We start from the raw sequence: 22,798 nt of genomic DNA on the forward strand, positions 1-22,798 counted from the left end.
AGTGAAGTAGGTGTATCTGTCTCTAAGTCAACAGTAAAGAGAAGACTCCATGAAAGTAAATACAAAGGGTTCACATCTAGATGCAAACCATTCATCAATTCCAAAAATAGACAGGCCAGAGTTAAATTTGCTGAAAAACACCTCATGAAGCCAGCTCAGTTCTGGAAAAGTATTCTATGGACAGATGAGACAAAGCTCAACCTGTACCAGAATGATGGGAAGAAAAAAGTTTGGAGAAGAAAGGGAACGGCACATGATCCAAGGCACACCACATCCTCTGTAAAACATGGTGGAGGCAACGTGATGGCATGGGCATGCATGGCTTTCAATGGCACTGGGTCACTTGTGTTTATTGATGACATAACAGCAGACAAGAGTAGCCGGATGAATTCTGAAGTGTACAGGGATATACTTTCAGCCCAGATTCAGGCAAATGCCGCAAAGTTGATCGGACGGCGCTTCATAGTACAGATGGACAATGACCCCAAGCATACAGCCAAAGCTACCCAGGAGTTCATGAGTGCAAAAAAGTGGAACATTCTGCAATGGCCAAGTCAATCGCCAGATCTTAACCCAATTGAGCATGCATTTCACTTGCTCAAATTCAGACTTAAGATGGAAAGACCCACAAACAAGCAAGACCTGAAGGCTGCGGCTGTAAAGGCCTGGCAAAGCATTAAGAAGGAGGAAACCCAGCGTTTGGTGATGTCCATGGGTTCCAGACTTAAGGCAGTGATTGCCTCCAAAGGATTCGCAACAAAATATTGAAAATAAAAATATTTTGTTTGGGTTTGGTTTATTTGTCCAATTACTTTTGACCTCCTAAAATGTGGAGTGTTTGTAAAGAAATGTGTACAATTCCTACAATTTCTAGCAGATATTTTTGTTCAAACCTTCAAATTAAACGTTACAATCTGCACTTGAATTCTGTTGTAGAGGTTTCATTTCAAATCCAATGTGGTGGCATGCAGAGCCCAACTCGCGAAAATTGTGTCACTGTCCAAATATTTCTGGACCTAACTGTATATCCCTAAACTCCCTACAATAAACAAGATGGACTAAAAAACAGATATAAACAACTTATTCCATCTTGCCCATTCAAAATAAATAAGGCTAAAGGCCACAATAACTTATCTTATTGGAGTTTTCAGGGTAGCATCCCCATGGGTGTTTTTGTAAGGTACAATTATTGAACCAAAGCATTCCTGGATGTGTGTCAAACAAAAGGATTCTCTCAAGCTCCCAGACTTATATTGATGCAAAATCAATTCATAAACCTATTGCTTTTTTTTTAGAAGACACTTTCTTCAAGTAGTGATACAATAAAAACTCTACATTTTTCCGAAAACCATGATTTTTATTTAGGACAAAGCTCTATTATACTGAATGCTTGGCCAGCCAGTAAAGAAGTTAAAAAATAACACAAGCCTGCGACTAAAAAGCTGTTTGGTTATTTTCATCTAATTTCCATGTATTTTGGTGTGCTGCAAATGAAAAAAAATATTGAAAAAATCCTGGACTTCAGGATTTGCCACAAAATGCAAAATTCTCTTCAAATTTAGTAAAAAAATGTTTCTTTTTTTTTTTAGGGTTTTGAAAGTCACAATTACTATTAATTAATTCACATCAATGAATTAAAGATATATATAATGCCAAAAAAATATAGCTTTCAAAGAAAAGAACTTTCAGAGTGAGCTAATGAAACCAGCATCAACATTTTGCAAGCTGAATGAGAAGGCTCTGACATGCCCGGACTTGTTTCAATTGTTTTATCTTTGTTCTCGCCTGTTCACACTTTTTAATGTCAGTTCGTGTTAGCTCTTCATATTCAACCGTGCTTCCCAAAATTAGCATTATGGCTCAGCGGAAGTGTATTAATTCGCCTGACAGTTTCCGTTACATTTGTGGTGAATATACAGTGTTGAAGCAGCAGCTGAATATTACAGACTTTGTGAAAAAAATATACTTCGCATATTTCGGACTAAAGCTTGGAGATCAAGATAAAGCTTGGGCGCCTCATAAAGTGTGAAAACGGTGTGTTGAGGACCTCCGAAATTGGTTCAAGGGTAAGAAAAAAGCTTTCCATTATGGGATTCCTATGGTATGGCGAGAGCAAAAGAACCATAGTGACAATTGTTACTTTTGTTCATGCGATGTGAAAGGGTATAATTCAAAATGGAAGCATTCCATTTCATACCCCAATATTCACTCAGCAATTCGTCCCATCCCCCATGGCACAGATATACCAGTATCCAAGGCCCCTGCTACCTTGGAAGAGATAACTATGTCTGATGAAGGTAGAGTCATACCTGAACCAGATAAATCAAGTTCTGACTTTGAAGATGATACAAAACCAAAATTGTTTTCCCAATAGGATGAATGATTTGGTAAGAGACTTAAATCTTCCCAAAGATGCCGCTGAGTTACTCGGATCAAGGCTCAAAAGCAAGAATTTATTGTTGCCAGGAGTGTCTTTTTCATGGTTCAGACATCGTGAAGATGAGTTTGTTCCTTACTTTGCCCAGGAAGATAAGTTGGTTTATTGCATCGATGTCGAAGGTTTGATGGGTCAATTCAAAATCCAATATGATTTAGTGCAATGGTGTCTTTTTATAGATGCTTCAAAAAGAAGTTTCAAAGCAGTTTTACTCCACAACGGCGGTTTTTATGCTTCCATCCCTGTAGGTCATTCCGTACACCTCAAGGAAACCTAAGAGAACTTGGAATTGGTTCTTCATAAACTTAAATATGAAGACCACGGTTGGCACGTGTGCGGGGATTTGAAAGTCTTGTGCATGCTGCTCGGGCAACAAGCTGAGTATACCAAATACCCTTGTTTTCTGTGTCTATGGGACAGTCAAGACCGACAAAATCACTGGACCAAGAAGAATTGGCAGCCGAGGGTGCTCACAGTTGGTGAAAAAAATGTCCTCCGAGAAACATTGGTTCCTCCCCATAAAGTTCTTCTACCACCTCTCCACATGAAATTGGGATTGATGAAGCAATTCGTAAAATCACTTCCAAAAGATGGAGAATGCTTCAAATACTTGGTCGCCAAGTTTCCAGGCCTCTCAGAGGCAAAATTGAAAGAAGGTGTGTTCGTCGGACCAGACATTAGAAGGCTTATAGCTGATCAAGAGTTTATCAATACCATGACGCATCCTCAAAAAGAAGGGTGGATTGCATTTAAAGAGGTCATAGAGAAATTTTTAGGCAATAACAAAGACCCTGACTACAAACAAATCGTCGGATGAATGCTGAAAGCATTTCAAGCTTTCGGTTGCCTGATGAGTTTGAAAGTGCATTTCCTCCATTTCCACCTTGACAACTTTCTTGAAAATTTGGGAGCTGTGAGTGAAGAGCAAGGTGAACGATTCCACCAGGACATTAAAGAGATGGAAAGAAGATACCAGGGAAGATGGAGCATTACAATGATGGCAGACTACTGTTGGACGCTTCAGAGAGACATTACAGATGCTACTCACAAGCGTAAATGTACCAAGAGAAGCCTCACAGGAAAGAAGAATCGATTTTAGTGTGTGTTAGTGAGCTCATTGCAGTTAAAAAAATGATTTTCATGAAACATTTGTAATAAAAAAATTAATTTTATGAGCCTATTTTCATTTATTTTGAGGTATTGTCTTATTTAACATAGTTACTTAATTTGTCAGAAAACGTGATGTCCTATAACAAAACGGAGGTCATTTTCGGATTCAGCACACGCAAAAACATAAAGATTACGTGGAATAACCAAAACAGCTCTCGAAAAAAAATTTTTTGCACACCTGTGTAATTACATGGTTCCTTCCTCACCTGACGTAGCCCTTATTGAGACTTGTGGGCCCCTCTTAAACTGAATATTTACGATTAAGGAAAACAGTCATCTCTCTGAACAGAGTCTGGGAGTCTGTGGTTGGTACGGCCCAAAAAGTTAGTTTTCAACAGTTTTAGATATTGACAGACTCCATGGATTGAAGGCTTATGACTGTTATTATTATTATTATTATTATTTATTATTATAGAGCCATTTATTCCATGGCGCTTTACAAGTGAAAGAGGGTATACGTACAACAATCATTAACAGTACAAGACAGACTGGTATAGGAGGAGAGAGGACCCTGCCCGCGAGGGCTCACAGTCTGTTATTGAAAAGAAGGCTGGCTGTATTGGTCACGGATATGTTTTTCTTTTTTTAAATGTCAGAAATGTATTTTTGTACATTTTGAGTTGTTTGGTTATTATTCTCACTGATGAAAATAAATAATTGAGATTGGAAAATGTACATTTTTCATTTAGTTGCATAATAATTATGGAGTTGTATTCCCCAGTGGAAGACCTGTGGTTTCCCTTGGACGTTCTGCGTGTTGTAAGGCAAAAGAAATGGTGTGGTGTTTTGCTTACCCAAGAACTGACTCTTTGAAGGGTCTTCTACTAGGTAGTATTATCCTGGGCTGTGTATTCCTCTGTACAGTCTTATATCACTTGGGTGACTCTCTTAGACCTGATGAAGGGTTAAAACTAGTGATGTGTGAGCATGCTTTCCACTGCTTGTTACTTGATCGAGCACTGGGACTTTTGGCCGCAAATCGAGTACCAAGAATAATAGAAGTCAATTGGAAACTTGGGCATTTTCAATCTCAGATGCTCAAGGCTTGATCGATTAATGAGCTATGGTGAGCATGCTCGCTCATCAGTCGTTAAAACCCCAAACGATTGGTATGTGGTTCCTCCAAATGACTTTACAACATACATCTCTATCATGTAACTTGTCACTTTTTGATAGTAGCCATCTGGCACAACTGCACAAGGAAGTCTTGACTTATGGACCACACAGACTTTATATTTAGTCAGTTTCCACAAAAATTAAAGGAGTAAATGAGCGCCCTCACACTCCTGAGCAAAGACAGTCACATTTACAGATCTCTTTCCAGCAGATATCAGTAGAAGTGACACTACCGACCCCGCTCAATGCCTGACACCTGATGCGAAAGCAAGTGGGTCCAGATTACCCCGAAAATAACACTTTGTGGTCTTCCATGGATGCCTGATTACAGTATTTTGCACTAATCTCTAGATCCTATGGCTTTGCACATGCTGGTAAACGATGTACAGATGTCCATATGAATGTCATCTGAAAGAGCAAAGTGCTCATTTGTCCACTGGCTGGGTCGTTTATGTCGGCATGAAGATCACTGTAGTTGGCAACACATTACCCCAAGAAAATGGGATGTGCTGCTGACAACAGTTCATGGTGTTCATGGAAAAAAAACCCTGTTCTGTCCTGAACTAGTTTGTCTGCCCAATTAAACAGGCCATTAAATAATAACATAATTAATAAAAACTGTCACATAATCTGAACATGTTACATTCAGTGAAATTGTAGAATGTGTTTTCATTGTAAGAAAACACTAACATGATGCGATCTCTGGTAACCAATATCTTCACATATTGTAGATAACAGTAACTGATGTTTACAAAGAGTGAAATGTTATCAGAGACAAAACTTGGCCGAACACTTTGTACAAAGATATATCCCTGTTTGCGTAGGTTTACACTCTTATTTCCTTTGGATGCGACAAAGATGGCTGTCCCTTTTTTAACCTGAAGAGCAAATTCCAGAGTCCATAAAAGTTGAGAAACCCTATTAAATGACGTCAAAATACCATTTCAATTTGTAGAATAAATATATTGCAATGATGCAAATCTGGTAACACAATAATAATTGAACTAATATCAACAAAACTGAATGTCATAGAACGTCAGATCTGTATCAATTAAAACATCGCTCGCTTCTGGGAAGGTCAGCTTTATTGGCACGCTGCTTCAATGTCTGATATCTGAAAAAAAAAAATATGAAGGCCCCCATCAACGTTAGATTAAAGTCTTTCAAACCCACTAATTTTGCAGAGACCAGGCAACCATCTGGTGTCTATTATGGCCTCCTTGCTCTTCCCTGACAGGTGATGTCTAGAGATAAGAACATTGGTCTTATTGAATTTAAACCTCTGATCCTTGAGAAATAAGTTGCTGTCAGAGATGTTTGGCAATGGCTTACTCATGTCTCCCCATGTAAAACACATGTATGAATGCTTGAGCTGCACGTGAATGTATATGGTTGGTTCGGGAAAGATAGATATCAGCCAACAGCTATGTAATGTGTATGGTCACCTCAAAAGGGGAGACAGGATGTTTTTACATTTGGAAGTAGGGGTACAGCTGTGTAGGCTACACCACTAAGTCACCTTTATAAGAAGGATATATTTTAGGCTTGTTACTTGTATAAACATTATACCCTTATTCATTGCAGCTCATCAATATTCCATAAATAGGCTAAAAGTAAATTGAGGGAGACAAAAAGTGCAGCTAGGGTCTTACCCGAGTAGAGTTGTGTTTATGGAGGGATCAGGAAGGCTCACCTGTAGTAATTGTGAAAGTCACAACCACTGTATAGACCAGGGGTCTCAAACTCAGCTGCGTGTATGGGCCGCATATAGAAAAAACATTTGAGAGGGGCTTCTTTGCAGGACAAAGTGACATTTTTAATGAATCCATAGTTTTTTCTATACATCTTTGGATCACTTTTTGAACATTTTTTTGCTTGTTTATTAGAACAAACCTGCACTTTTTTGTTGAGTTAAGTTTATATATATAAAAAAAGCATTTTTAATGGCGCAAAAAAATAATCATGCTTTATTTTACATTTTATCACCTTTTTGTAATATTGTTTTAAAATTAGCACTATCTTATAGTAATCTTAGCCAACATATGGTAGTAATGTCCCCATCTGTGTGCCCTGTAGTAATGTCCCCCATCTTTGTGGTATTGTGCCCATCCTGGTGGTATTGTGCCCATCCTTGTGCCCAGTAGTATTGTGCTTATCCTTGTGGTATTGTGCCTATCCTTGTAATATTGTGCCCAGTAGTATTGTGCTCATCCTTGTAATATTGTGCCCAGTAGTATTGTGCACATCCTTATAGTATGGTGCCCAATAGTATTGTGCCCATCCTTGTGGTATTGTGCCCTGTAGTATTGTGCCTATCCTTGTACCCTGTAGTATTGTGCTCATCCTTGTAATATTGTGCCCAATAGTATTGTGCCCATCCTTGTAGTATTGTGTCCAGTAGTATTGTACCCACCATTCTAGTATTGTGCCCATCCTTGTAGTATTGTGCCCAGTAGTATTGTGCCCAGTAGTATTGTGCCCATCCTTGTGGTATTGTGCCCAGTAGTATTGTGCCCATCCTTGTAGTATTGTGCCCAGTAGTATTGTGCCCAGTAGTATTGTGCCCATCCTTGTGGTATTGTGCCCAGTAGTATTGTGCCCATCCTTGTAGTATTGTGCCCAGTAGTATTGTACCCATCCTTGTAGTATTGTGCCCATGCTTGTAGTATTTTGCCCAGTAGTATTGTGCCTTTCCTTGTAGTATTGTGCCCAGTAGTATTGTGCCCATCCTTGTGGTATTGTGCCCAGTAGTATTGTGCCCATACTTGTTATATTGTGCCCAGTAGTATTGTGCTCATCCTTGTAGTATTGTGCCCAGTAGTATTGTGCCCATCCTTGTAGTTTTGTGCCCAGTAGTATTGTGCCCATCCATGTAGTATTGTGCCCTGTAGTATTGTGCCCATCCTTGTGCCAAGCAGTATTGTGCCCTGTAGTATTGTGCTCATCCTTGTAGTTTTGTGCTAATCCTTGTGCCTGGTAGTATTGTGCTCATCCTTGTGCCCAGTAGTATTGTGCCATCCTTGTGCCCAGTAGTATTGTGCTCATCATTGTAGTATTGTGCCCAGTAGTATTGTGCTCATCCTTGCATTATTGTGTTCTGCAGTATTATGTCCATCCTTGTGGTATTGTGGCCATCCTTTAGTAATACACAAAAAAAAAAATTCTCCTCACCTTACCTCCGTTTCCTGCGTGCCCACAAATCAGTGTTTGCAGCGTTTTGAATGCAGCATGTTTCAGCTGCGTCCAAAACACTGCGGTGTACAGGTAAAGTACAAGCAGAGTGGACGGAATTTCTAAAAATCCCATGCCCATTGTGCTTATGCGGCCAGCAGTGAAAACTAACCTGTGGTGCGGCTTGCAGAGGCCGCAGCATGTGAATTTATGCTGCGAAGTCGCATGCCCTCCCTAGGGAGAACACAGCGAGGAGACCGCAGCACCCCAAACCCTGATTGCAGGCATGGGCAGCTGTGGTCTCCTAAGGAGTAGACTTGTGGCCCCGCAGGTCAGGACCCGCCGCGTCAAGGGACGCAGCAGGTCCTGATCGTGAGCACATACCTGCTTGTTGTGGCCCGTGACGATCGCAGCTCTATGCCCGGGGCCAGCGCTGGCAGGACTGTACTACAATTTAATTATTTGCGGTGCCACACAGAGGAACTGTCTGCGTTATACCAATGGCTACCGCCAGCCAATCGGATGCAAGGAGGTGACGTCATACGGCGACGTCACTTACTTTAATCTGATTGGCGGGCAGCAGCCATTGATATATTGCCAACAGCTCCTCTGCGCGGCACCACAAATGATTCAATTGTAGTAAAGTCCTGCCGACATCGGCCCCCAGGCATAGAGCGGTGATTGTCACGGTGTCTGCGGTCCGCAACAAGGAGCCTTGGGGGCTGCATGCGGCCCGCGGGCTTCGTGTTTGAGACCTCTGGTATAGACGATGACCAATGGTTGCTGCAGCTACCTGGTGGAAGATGATAGGTGCAGATGAAGGAAAGGCTTAAAATATGCATTGCCATTGAAGAAAATCCAAAACCAAATAGATAGGAATCGTGATTTTTATTCGCCTACGCATTTCAGAGATTATTCTCCTTCTTCAAGACCAAAAATCACATTGAGATTCAGGCACAAACAGAGGAGGTTTATATATACCCAGGGTTATTGATGCTTGTTGTTTTTTTTTTGCTGTCACATGGATTCAGTTTACAGTTTAAAATGAAAATACATCTAAAATCAGTAAAAAAAAACATTAGTAAAAAGTGAGAGACATAGAATAACCATTAAAAAATATGTTTTGCATAGCTGGCATCAAATTATATAACATGTTGAATAAAAATATATAAATAAATATATATTTAAAAAATATATTTTTGTGATCACTTCAAAGGTGTGAATGGGAAAGTATCCAGACAGTCACAGGCGGTGGAAGCAAGTGTGGAACCCTATGAGATGATCACCTGGCAGGATGGGAAAGAAAAAAAAAGAACAATTACCGTTGACATAATGGGGAAACTATAGAAATATGAAAAAAAACTGTTAGTAAAATATACCATGCTTCTCGGAAAATAAGACACTGTCTTATATTATTTTTTGCTCCGAAAAATGCGCTAGGGCTTATTCTTGGGGTAGGGCTTATTCTTATTAGGAAAAACACAGCTGGAGGGTAAGTTTACCCCCCCAACAAAGCAGACCCCCCTATCCCAGGAGAATCATACTTGCCAGATCCCAGAAGTCTGCGTGGCTCCCAGGACCTCCTGCGATCTTCGGCGGGCGCTCCCACCAGGTATGCTCCACGCGGTTCTCCTCTGCTTCTGGCTGACACACACACACACATACACATCAGATTGTACACACACTCACCACATCCAGTGATACCGATTGCTTTGATGCGTTCCACAGCAGAACTTTCATATGTTCCACAGCAGATCCTCACCACTTCTGCACTTTTCCCCCACTCCTGGTTTTCATATATAAATACTAATTTAAAATACTGACCAAATACTGAATGTGTGAACGTGGTCTTAACCTACCACGCTGCAGAAATTGCTTGCTTGAATAAGTTCAGATACTGCTATAATCACAGGGTGCTCACAATTTAACTATATTGCTCTCTCAGCTAGGAGGAAGTAAATTACTGCAGTAATTCAAGTCATCTCATTTTTTAATAATACAGGTGTACATCCTAATAAAGTGATTCACTGAAAATATGCAGTATTGCTCTATTTTTACTTAAATGTTTCATGATCATAAATCCATATGTCTATTTAACTCTATAATAGTAAATAGAAACACAGTCGCACACTGAATCTCCCACCAAAAAAGATCTAATAAAAATTTGAGATATTTTGCATATCAAAATGGCTATTTTCATACCTGCCCAGTAGCCATGTCACGGCAATCTCATTATACTGGGTCCTACTCTTCCTTACTGCCTCTCTCTGGGTTTATATAAACCTACATGTATGGGTAAAGATAGACCCACTCCTAAAGAATAAAAAGCACCTGTGGCTAATTGGGGAGGGGAGGTTGGGTGCACATTTCGTTAAATAAACATGACTCCATATATAATACAAACAAAAAACAAAATCTGACAGCACTCCATGTGATATACTATTGTATATCATGATCAGATAGGCATCTGATCATGATATACAATAGTAAATAGAAGCGTAGGACCCAGTATAATGAGATTGCTATGACGTGGCTACTGGGCAGGTATGAAAATGGCCATTTTGATATGCAAAACATCTCAAATTTTTATTAGATTTTTTTGTAAGAAATTCAGTGTGCGACTGTGTTTCTATTTCCTATTATATATCATAATCAGATACGCACCTGTTCACATGGCGTTCTGTCAGACTGTTTCTTATTTATCTTTATAGTTATTTTTCTGTAATTACAAAGGTAAAAAACACCATCCTTGCATATTTCTTTCTATTAGTCTTCATTGTTGTCTGTTGCTGTTTTTAAAAGAGATGAGTTCATGGAATCCAAAAACCATATTTGCAAATATATTGATTTTTTTTTATTATAGTGTAGGATTCCGAGTTACATATTACAGAATTACTTGTTTAATAAATTCACAAACAGTAAAAATCTTTAGTAGCCTCTAATATCTCTTTGTGTTTAGATAATTTTGTTTTTTTTTTAACCATGTTATTCTCATTTTTGCTAGGCCTCTTTTACACATCTGTGAAACACATACACGTTTTTCACTGACATGTTAAACATGCATATATCACTCTGTGTGCCGTGCTTTTGGCACACGTGTGCTCTCCATGTGCTATCCGTGATAGTACACGGAGATCAGGGACTTTTATACTCACCTGTCCCCGGTGCTGCTGTCCGTGGTGCTGAAGTCTCTCGCGATGCTGTGTCCAGCTGCTGCTGTTACTTCCGGGTCGGCTGTGCAGTGAATATGCATAAGCATAATTAGCCGGCCTGGAAGCAGGAGACAGCAGCAGCTAAAGACAGCATCGCTGAAGATGGGTGAGTTTAAAAAGCTTTTTATTTTCAATGTACGTGTTTTCTCTGATACGTGTTACACGGATCAAACCACTTCATGTGACATCAGTGATGCCAGAGAAAAACGGACACGTGTGTGCGCCACATGGAAACACGTTCAGTGAGAAATCACTAATGTGTGTGCAGACCCATTGATCTTAATGGGTCTGCGTATGTCTGTGATTCTGGTACGTGTAAAAACTGCAACATGCGTACCACAATCACTGACTTGTGAAGGGGGCCTTAGAGGAACAGCTCATTAAATTGATAAATAATGACTTCCATAAAATAGCCCCACACATCACCATCAATGTTTTATTATCAAAGTAAAAACAAACAGCCTATGGCATAGCTCAAATAACAGTACTGATTAAAAGGCTATGGACAATCATTAATATGTAATTTTTTATGTTTGCTATTCCCATAAAGTTTCAAGAACTAGGATGATCACAGTTCATTTCTGCATCTTCATATAAGGAAGATGGTTCCAGTTCATGGTTCACAAAGCTCTTTGATATACTGATGTTTTCATACTTTGGTTCCGAGTCCTCTCTGTCATCTGTGCTTTGATAAATGTGTTCAACATTTTGAGTTTGTTCCAGCAATTCCGGATCATGCAAGTTGGAGTACGTGTTCTCCGGTTTATCATTATTTTCTGCTTTCTCTATATCATCTTCAGACAAATATTTTTTAAGGATAGAAGAACTTGTAAGAACTAGTTTTTTTGTTGTTTGGCTCTCTTGTACTTTATCATTTGAAGAGTTTTTCATCATAATTTTGAAGTCTTCTGGATAATTAGGCCTTGGCTGAGTAACTTTGGAGTTTGAATGCTGTAACAAACTTATCCTTGTAGGTTTTGGGATCCCTTTCTGAAAACTGCCCAAACGTTTCAATACTGCCTGTACGGCTCCATCCACATTCCCTTCTGACTTTCTGCGAGGTTTATAAGGCTTTCTTGGGGGACCAACCGTCACATAAAGAGTGGAAATATTGTGAGCCTTCCTTTTAATTTCACAGCTTTCCTTTGAGCCAGCGTCTGTAATTTCTGCTTTAAAAGATGCCTTTTGGGCATTAGACATTGTTCTCCGTCGGCCAACTGGACCGCTCCTCTGGAGTTTTGGGTGATCCTCTGATTCTGGATTATAGTTTATTGTATCATAGTGCTCATTATTATGTTCATCCTTCTGTGAATCATCTCCATTTATTGTCTGTGACTGTATAGAGGGCAACTTTGGGAGACTCATTGCAAGTTTGGGTTTCCGAGCAAGTTTGGGAGTTTCGGTCGTGGATGATCTTCTACTCTCAAATTTAGTTCCTTCAGCAAATGATACTGATGGTCTTTTGGCTTTGGCAATGCTAGAAGTTCTAGGAATAGAAAATGGAAGGGACACATCATCTGTGTTCAAAACCATGGCATCAGGGAATACATTGCATTTAGAACTTATTTCTTGAAACCCATCCAAGTCAGCCACAGACATTCCTAAAAACAGAAAGGTAGGATGCTTTGGTAAAAATATATTCAAAACATCCATTTGAATTAAAGTCAGAATGATCAATTGTCGTAGAGTTTGAGTTCACTATTAAAATAATAATTCCTAATGTCAAAATGGTACTTGATGTACAGGGTGGGCCACAAATAACAGGATAACAGAATACTGAAATTAAGATCATCAATACAGCTGGAATGGTACTTTAAATCTAAGTCCCCTGGCCCCTGGCTTATACTCATCCACTTTTTTTTGTTGTCACTTCAGTCCCCATAGCACCATCTTTTGCCTGTAACTTCTGACTGTGAAGTTACGTCACAAGCGCTAAATAGTAGTCTATGACAGCAAGAACGAGGCTCCCATAGAGTTGTATTAAGTTGTGACTTCTGGCTCGCTCCATGAAACACTGGAGCTGCCGGTAGGTCACAAAGTTTCTGAGATTGAGAGGAGCATCAGTCAAAACAAATGAAGCCGCCGGAGGGTGAGTATAAGGCAAGGGACATAGATTTAATGCACTACTCCAGCGTTAAAATAAAATAATAAAAAAAAGATAAAAACGCTGAAGTGGTGCTTTAAGAAATAACTGAGGCACATTTAATTTTGAAGCATGGGAATGAAGGTCACATTAGCAGGTGCCCTGGTCACAAAATTCTTGGGGATGCAAAATTTCAAAATATAAAAAGAAAGGACTAGCGTCTTTACCAAAAAACATAAAAATTACATCACTAAGAAGTGACGTCTCTAGAACCAAAAATGTGGTGCAGTGCACATGCCACCAACTTCTAACCAAGTACCATGGATTGCCACTGGGTCAGCATCAGCATGTGAACACAGTCGTGAAGATAGGCATCTTTCAGCAGTTCACTGTGAGAATTCTTTTTACAAGGAACTAAGTTCTTAATTTCCACATAAGACCAAAGATTATCTAATCTGTTTATAGCCAGTAAGCGTCCAAAGATAAAAAGGAGCATGATGGTATCCAAAGTTTCTAATCTGCCATATAACCAAGCAGAATGTATGTGGATGGTGCCCCGGCCAGTGGCACTTTCCACTAATATCGTTCTTTGAAAAATGGAGCTGTATGTTCCTGGGTGACGTCACAAAAACTACTGCACATAGCATACAGCATCAAATGATCCCTGACAAAAGAGAGCGTTGAAATACTTGGTGCATACTACGTACTGTAGTTTTTGCAACGTCACACGGAAACCTACAGCTCTATTTTTAAAGAATGATATTTGTGGAAAGTGCCATCAGCTGGGGCACCATCCACATATAGTGTTGAGGATAAGAATTAAGTAACCAAAAATACTTAATTCAGCCATTTCATAGACTCAGGTATATAGTTTAGTTGATGTAGCCTAACACATATTTATGAATGCTTTTGTTTCTTACTAACATATATATATATATATATATATATATATATATATATATATATACTAGAAGGTGGCCCGATTCTACGCATCGGGTATTCTAGAATTTACGTATTGTGTAGTTCATGTATGATTTTTGTTATATATATATATATAGATGTTGTTGTGTGTAGTTACCAAGTGTTTGTGTAGGGGCTGTACATGTTCTGGGTGTTGTCTGGGTGTGACGGGGGGTGAGAGCGGTGTTGTATGTGTGTTGCGTTGTTTGTGGAGCGCTGTGTGTCTGTAGCGTTGTGTGTGTGTTGCGCGGTTTGTGTGTGTGTGGTGTGTTTTGGGGGGAGGTATGTTTTGTGCAATGTGTGTTGTGCGGTATGTGCGTATATTTGTGTGTGCCGCGGTGTTTGTGTGTTGGGTGTTGTGTGTGTGCAGCGTTGTCTGTGTGTGTGGGTGTCTGTGTAGGTCAGTTGTTTGTGGTTCCCAGTGTGTGTGTGTGTGTGTGGTGTGTGGTGTGTGGTGTGTTGTGCAGTGCGCGTGTGTGTGTGTGTGTGTGTGTGTGTGTGTGTTGGGGGGAGGTGCGCACTCCCAAACGTGCTCCATCCCCCATGCAGCGCACTCCCCATCGTGCTCCATCCCCCATGCAGCGCACTCCCCATCGTGCTCCATCCCCTATGCTGCGCACCCCCCATCGTGCTCCATCCCCTATGCTGCGCACCCCCCATCGTGCTCCATCTCCCATGCTGCGCACTCCCAAACGTGCTCCATCCGCCATGCTGCGCACTCCCAAACGTGCTCCATCCGCCATGCTGCGCACTGCCAAACGTGCTCCATCCGCCATACTCCGCACTCCCCATCGTGCTCCATCCCCCATGCAGCGCACTCCCCATCGTGCTCCATCCCCTATGCTGCGCACCCCCCATCGTGCTCCATCTCCCATGCTGCGCACTCCCAAACGTGCTCCACCCGCCATGCTGCGCACTCCCAAACGTGCTCCATCCCCCATGCTGTGAACTCCCCATCGTGCTCCATCCCCGATGCTGCGCACCCCCCCATCATGCTCCATCCCCGATGCTGCGCACCCCCCCCATCGTGCTCCATCCCCCATGCTGCACCAGCATCAGCCTCTCTACCCCCAGCATCAGCTTCTCTGCCCCCAGCATCAGCCTCTCTCCTCCCAGCATCAGCCTCTCTCCTCCCAGCATCAGCCTCTCTCATCCTAGCATCAGCCTCTCTCCTCCCAGCATCAGCCTCTCCTCTCTGTCCCCAGCATCAGCCTCTCTCCTCCCAGCCTTCCCCAGCATCAGCCTCTCTCCTCCCAGCCTCCCTCCTCCCACCCTCCCCCAGCATCAGCCTCCCTCTCCCAGCCTCCCCCAGCATCAGCCTCCCCCAGCATCAGCCTCTCTTCTCTCAGCCTACCTCTCCCAGCCTCCCTCCTCCCAGCCTCCCTCAGCATCAGCCTCCCTCTCCCAGCCTCCCCAAGCATCAGCCTCCACCAGCATCAGACTCTCTCCTTCCAGCCTCCCCCAGCATCAGCCTCCGCCAGCATCAGCCTCTCTCCTTCCAGCCTCCTCCAGCATCAGCCTCCCTCTCCCAGCCTTCCCCAGGATCAGCCTCTCTCCTCCCAGCCTCCGTCCTCCCAGCCTTCCCCAGCATCAGCTTTCCCCTCCCAGCCTCCCTCAGCATCAGCCTTCCCCAGCATCAGCCTCTCTCCTCCCAGCCTCAGCCTCTCTCCTTCCAGCCTCCCCCAGCATCAGCCTCTCTCCTTCCAGCCTCCCTCAGCATCAGCCTCCCTTTCCCAGCCTTCCCCAGGATCAGCCTCTCTCCTCCCAGCCTCCTTCCTCCCAGCCTCCCCCTCCCAGCCTCCCTCAGCATCAGCCTTCCGCTCCCAGTCTCCCCCAGCATCAGCCTCCCCAAGCATCAGCCTCCACCAGCATCAGCCTCTCTCCTTCCAGCCTCCCCCAGCATCAGCCTCTCTCCTTCCAGCCTCCCCCAGCATCAGCCTCCCCAAGCATCAGCCTCCACCAGCATCAGCCTCCCTCGTCCCAGCCTCCCCCAGCATCAGCCTCTCTCCTCCCAGCATCAGCCTCTCTCATCCCAGCATCAGCCTCTCTCATCCCAGCATCAGCCTCTCTCCTCCCAGCATCAGCCTCTCCTCTCTGTCCCCAGCATCAGCCTCTCTCCTCCCAGCCTTCCCCAGCATCAGCCTCTCTCCTCCCAGCCTCCCCCAGCATCAGCCTCCCCCAGCATCAGCCTCTCTTCTTCCAGCCTCCCCCAGCATCAGCCTCTCTCCTTCCAGCCTCCCCCAGCATCAGCCTCCCTCTCCCAGCCTTCCCCAGGATCAGCCTCTCTCCTCCCAGCCTCCGTCCTCCCAGCCTTCCCCAGCATCAGCTTTCCCCTCCAAGCCTCCCTCAGCATCAGCCTTCCCCAGCATCAGCCTCTCTCCTCCCAGCCTCAGCCTCTCTCCTTTCAGCCTCCCCCAGCATCAGCCTCTCTCCTTCCAGCCTCCCTCAGCATCAGCCTCCCCTTCCCAGCCTTCCCCAGGATCAGCCTCTCTCCTCCCAGCCTCCTTCCTCCCAGCCTCCCCCAGCATCAGCCTCCCCCTCCCAGCCTTCCCCATGATCAGCCTCTCTGCTCCCAGCCTCCTCCAGCACGCCGTGCTCCTCTGCCGACACTCACACACCCGATCGCATCCACTCACACACACCCGATCGCATCCACTCACACACACCCGATCGCATCCACTCACACACACCCGATCGCATCCACTCACACACACCCGATCGCATACACTCACACACACCCGATCGCATACACTCACACACACAGACACTGACGATATCGCACATACGCGCTCACAGTCACAACATCCGGAGATACCACATGCTTCTGGCCATGTGATCCTCCGGCAGGTCCTGGAAGCTCACAGCACAGTATCGAGGCCGAGAAGCAAGCGATATCGCCGGATGCTGTGAGTGTGTGGATGCGATGTGTGTGTGAGGTGTGTGTGAGGTGTTTGTGAGAGTGAGTGCGATCTGATGTGTGTGTGTATGCGTGTGTGTGTGCTGTTATGTTTGTGCGTGTGGAACTCCCGCCGCTGCAGGACCTTGATTTGCTGGTAACTATGCAAGCATGGTTACCAGCGCATCACGTCCCCCGCTCGCACGGGAGCCCACACCAGCATACGGCGGCGGCGTACGCTGATGTGGGCTCCCGTTGGGGAGGGGGGAAAGGGGGGGGAGTACAGTACTCACCTGGGATTCGTGGCTCCGTGACCGTGTCAGTTCGGGCAATGCGGGGGGGGGGGGCGAGAGCTAACGTCTATTGCGTGAGGGGGGCGGGGCATGGCGTGGGCGAGTTGCCAATGCCTGCAGGGTGCCGGGGCCAGAGGCCAATCTGTGGGGGGGGGCAGAGCCTGGGCGAGCGGCTGGCCAATCCGTGTGGGGGCGCAGCCGGGGCGAGAGGCCAATCCGTGTGGGGGGGCGGGGCCATGGCGAACCCAGCGGCCAATCAGCTTTGTGTCACCGTAAGGACATGTCACCGTGACACAATGTCACCGTGACACAATTTTGGAGCATGACAGACAGACAGACAGAATAAGGCAATTATATATATAGATATATATATATATATACTAGAAGGTGGCCCGATTCTACGCATCGGGTATTCTAGAATTTACGTATTGTGTAGTTAATGTATGATTTTTGTTATATATATATATATATATATAGATGTTGTTGTCTGTAGTTACCAAGTGTTTGTGTAGGGGCTGTACATGTTCTGGGTGTTGTCTGGGTGTGGCGGGGGGTGAGAGCGGTGTTTGTGTGTTGCGTTGTGTGTCGTTATTTGTGGAGCGCTGTGTGTCTGTATCGTTGTGTATGTGTGTTGCGCGGTTTGTGTGGATGTGGAGTGTGTGTATATATATATATATTCAGTGTTTTTCCTTAACACAATATTTAGCACATGTAACTTAAAGATGGCTCCTACATCCTGGACAACGCCGAAGAAGTTGAGAAACAAAGGAGAATTCTCAAAGCTTGGAACAACCAATCCAGCAGAGACTATGCAAATTCCTATACGTCTTGAATCCAGCCTGCAATATTTGATTGGACTATATTTTGTCGACATCCTTTACTCCCCTAGAACTATAAAGTTTTCTGAACAATAAACTGAGAGAGAATCTCTGGCGTCTGTCATGGAGAAGGTTCATAACTGACTCGTAGTCCATTATTTCAGTCTTTCTCATGTGCACACATGACATTATAATCTGAACACGGCAGTCAGACCTTAAGAGACCCATTGTAGTCTCACCTCAACAATAGTATATCACAGAAGTGAGTACATCACTGACATTTTTGTAAATATTTTATTATATCTTTTCATGGAAAACACTTAAGCTATAACGCTTGATATTATGTAATGTAGTCAATGTACAGCTTGTATAATAGTGTAAATTTGGTGTGCTCTCCAAATAACTTTAAAAACAAGGTCTCTAACATCCACCTAGTCCGTGATATCATCATGGAGGATGGAAGAAGATCCAGTGGCTTCTGTTACGGTCTAGTGAACTTCATGGCCAAGAGAGTTAAGGTAGTGCTTGAAAATAATGGTGGCCACACAAAATATTGACACTTTGAGCACAATTTGGCCATTTTCATCCCCTAAGTACTTATTTTGTTGCCAGCGGTTTAGACATTAATGGCTGTGTTGAGTTATTTAGAGGTCACACCAAATTTACACTGTTACAAAATCTGTACACTGACTACTTTACATTGTATCATAGTGTCATATCTTCAGTGTTGACCCATGAAAAGATATAATAAAATATTTTAAAAAAGTGAGGGGTGTACTAACTTTTGTGAAATACAGCGGATTACAAACTTTCAATACCAACACCAACCATAGTACCTTTGGACACTTACTGGCTGTGAACAGCTTGGCTAACCCTTGGTTTTATGTGTTTATTAACTATATGTACATAACAATGTATTAGCCTGAATTGATAATTTGCATGAATAGTCTTTTAACTATATTTTTTTCAATTCACTGGTGAAATGAGAATATTATTCATTTGATAAAAATATGTGTATATTGCTACTTGTGCTATTGGACAAAGTATATACGGTAATATCTTTATTTCATTGCCCACCTTGTACAGTTTATGGTTACAAGAATGCTATAATATTGCATGCAATGTATGGATTTGTAAATTTCCAAACTACCTAGAAAATGAGAGTGGAAATCAGAGGGTTATTATTAATTTTAGTTGACTCTGGTTCTTTTTCGGGCCTGGAGGTAATGTGAGACGCTACCACGGGGGAACTGTAACTAGCATTGTGATTGATGTGGCTGGTAATATTAGGGAACACCTGAGGCTGGAATGAGAGCAAGTCAACATAGAGTACTGTTTGCACAGTATGTTATTGTATTATATGAATATGTTTCTTGTTTTATGATGTATATGTAACTCAGATAAAAGAACTGCGCTCACCTTCTCTTGGAGGAACACAGTACACAGGTCCTTCTTCATCTGATTCAAATGAAGAAAAGGAGTTTTCAGACAACCAGCCTGTAGAGGGGGACTCAATGAAGCTGTGGTTGAAGGGCAGTTCTGTGTCATGATGCGAAACTGGAAGATAAATGACTATAAGATGAGATAATTGGCTTAAAAACATTTACCTTATGACACGCACAAAACATAAAATAGTACAGGTAATAGTCTAACAGATACCTCTGTAATGTTAAATTTAGAAAAGTGGATATGTTTTCAGAACATCACATGCTGATTATTGCTGTATTATCTCATACACAGCTATCTCCTATTTGCTGGGGATCCCAAGTTTTACAGGCACTGTAACTGGCTACCATCATCAGTCCCTTAGATTTTAAATACAGAGGCACACAGGACCGCAGTTCTTGTGATTGACTGGAGCTTGGAAGAAAACATTCTTATGATCAATGAAGACCAAGGGTGGAACCCACTAATCACAGGCCCTATGTTTAGATGATAAGCTGTAATTCTGGTAATACCCGTTTAAAGTACAATTAGTAACAGAGTCATATGGCTGATTTTTTTTAAGTTAAAGCTGTCAAAAAGTCAAAGCTAACGTGTTATAAGACAAAACATTAACCATGACATGCAAGGCCATCCACAACATGTCTCCTCCTTACATCTGTGACCTAGTCTCCAGCTACCTACCTGCACGCAAGCTCAGATCCTCACAAGATCTCCTTTTCCACTCCTCTCTTATCTCCTCTTCCCACAATCGCATCCAAGATTTCTCCCGTGCCTCCCCCATACTCTGCAATGCTCTACCCCAGCATATCAGACTCTCTGCTACCGTGCAAAGCTTAACCCCTTCAGCCCCGGGGCACTTTCCGTTTTTGCATTTTTGTTTTTTGCTCCCCTTCTTCCGAGAGCCGTAACTTTTTTATTCTTCCGTCAATCTTGCCATATGAGGGCTTGTTTTTTGCGGGACAAGTTGTACTTTTAAATGAAAGTAAGTTTTACCATATGGTGTACTGGAAAACAGCAAAAAAAATCCAAGTGTGGAAAAACTGCAAAAAAAGTGTGATGGCACAATAGTTTTTCTGATGTTTTATTCACGGTGTTCACTATATGGTAAAACTGATGTGTGGGTATGATGCCTGAGGTCGGTGCGAGTTTGTAGACACCAAACATGTATAGGTTTACGTGCATCTAAGGGGTTAACAAAATTTCACAAGCTTGTCCAATAAAAGTGGCGCATGTTTTGCGCCATTTTCCGAAAACTGTAGAGTTCTCATTTTTTGGGATCTATGGCTCAGTGACGGCTTATTTTTTGCGTCTCGAGCTGTCGTTTCTAATGGTACGATTTTTGCGCAGCTGCTACGACGTTTTGATCGCCTATTATTGCATTTTGCGTAAAACTTGCGGCGACCAAAAAACGTGCGTTTGGATTTTTTTTGCCACTACGCCGTTTACCAAAGAGATTAATTGATTTTATATTTTGATAGATCGGGCATTTCTGAACGCGGCGATACCAAATATGTGTATATTTATTTATTTTTTAACCCTTCAATTTTCAATGGGGGAAAGGGGGGTGATTTGAACTTTTAGGTTTTTTTTTTATTATTTTTTAAAACTTTTTTTTTATTTTTATTTTTTTTATTTGACTAGTCCCTCTAGGGGGCTATAGCGATCAGCAATCCAATCGCTCTTATCTATCTGCTGATCACAACTATACAGCTGTAAACAGCAGATTCAGTCACTTCCTGTTTCTCTCTGCTCCCGGCCGAGGGAAAACGAAAGTGAAACTTCATAGCTGCAGGCGTCATCACATGACCCTGTGCTACGATGGCAACCGCTGAAAGTCACGTGATCACGCACGTGACTTCCGGTGGGGGCGGCGGTAAGTAAAAATCACGGCCATGCGCATATAGATCTCGCTGCCAGACTTTGGCAGTGAGATTTAAGGGGTTAAATGTTGCGAGTGGAAGCGATTCCACTCGCAACATGCAGGCACACATGTCAGCTGTTGAAAACACCTGATATGTGTGCCGACCGCCACTGCCTGCCCGCGGCAGGGGGCGGGGCTTAACGGGACACGCTCCATGACGGATATATCCGTCCATGGTCGTGAAGGGGTTAAAGAGGAACCTGAAGACCCATGTCTTCCAAGAAGCCTACAACCTACAATAACCCTCAGTCCAGTACACCACTGCGCAACCAGCTCTGTCCTCACCTATTGTACCCTCACCCATTCCCTGTAGACTGTGAGCCCTCACGGGCAGGGTCCTCTCTCCTCCTATACCTGTCTGTTTTTGTATTGTTAATGATTGTTGTACTTGTTTTTATGTATACCCTTTTCACTTGTAAAGTGCCATGGAATAAATGATAAATGGCGCTATAATAATAAATGTTAATAATAATAATGTGTTAGTTGCACACCAGTAACAGTGACTGGTCCGCTCCTTTCTAGAGGTAATGCATCCACAAGCGTGCATTTACACTTGCTTATCCATGTGAACGAGTGTTCCTAGAAATGCTCATTTCCCGATAATCTTGCAGTGTACACAGGCTGTCGATTGCCTCATGAAAAGCAAAATGCTTATTTGTTGGGTGAATTGTTTTTTAGCTTAAATCATTGTTCTTGGCAGCACATCGTTCTGTCCTAAACAGGATGTGCTGCAGAGAACATTGACAGTCTATGGACAGAGGACAATTTATTATCAATAAATCTGTGTGCATGGGAAATATAATCTGCTTATCTAATCAGGCTATAAAATGGCCAAAGATAGGCAAGCATGCAACCGATTGGCAGTTGTTTTATACCGAAAATTGGCAAGTGTGAACACACTATAACTCCTCAAATATAGGTCAGGGATCTCTTCCAATCTCCCACTTCTGAGCAAAAAACAATCTCACATTAGAAATAGAAAATAAGGATTCTTTTACACGTCAGTTTTGTTGGTACAGGTGCTACCTGTCATTTTCACAGACCCATTACAATAAATGTCTCTTTTCACATATGTATTTTTTTTCTGCAGACCGATTGTCCATAAAAAAAGGAACATGCTCTACTTTGATCCAGATTGTGGATCAAACTTGTCAATGAAAGTCATTAACCCCATTAAAAAAAAAAAAAAGCACACATGACGTCCATATTTTACTGTTTAATACGTACGAGAGGCTAAAAAAAATTTCTTACAAGAAAAACTGATGCAAAGATCGT

General features: G+C 42.8%; 1 protein-coding gene across 1 annotated transcript in view; it reads right to left on the bottom strand.

Annotated features, from left to right (window-relative positions):
* Positions 1 to 11,527: 11,527 nt before the first annotated feature.
* Positions 11,528 to 22,798, bottom strand: part of SCARF1 (scavenger receptor class F member 1) — an 84,078-nt gene continuing 72,807 nt past the window's right edge. Inside the window, exons 10-11 of the mRNA XM_075333249.1 lie at positions 19,576 to 19,713; positions 11,528 to 12,707 (exon numbers count right to left, since the gene is read on the bottom strand). Of these exons, the coding sequence (XP_075189364.1) occupies positions 11,659 to 12,707; positions 19,576 to 19,713 (1,187 nt within the window). The 3' untranslated portion in view covers positions 11,528 to 11,658. The remainder of the gene's footprint in view (positions 12,708 to 19,575; positions 19,714 to 22,798) is intronic.

Source organism: Anomaloglossus baeobatrachus, chromosome 2, assembly GCF_048569485.1.
Source record: "Anomaloglossus baeobatrachus isolate aAnoBae1 chromosome 2, aAnoBae1.hap1, whole genome shotgun sequence".
NCBI classification, from domain to species: domain Eukaryota; kingdom Metazoa; phylum Chordata; class Amphibia; order Anura; family Aromobatidae; genus Anomaloglossus; species Anomaloglossus baeobatrachus.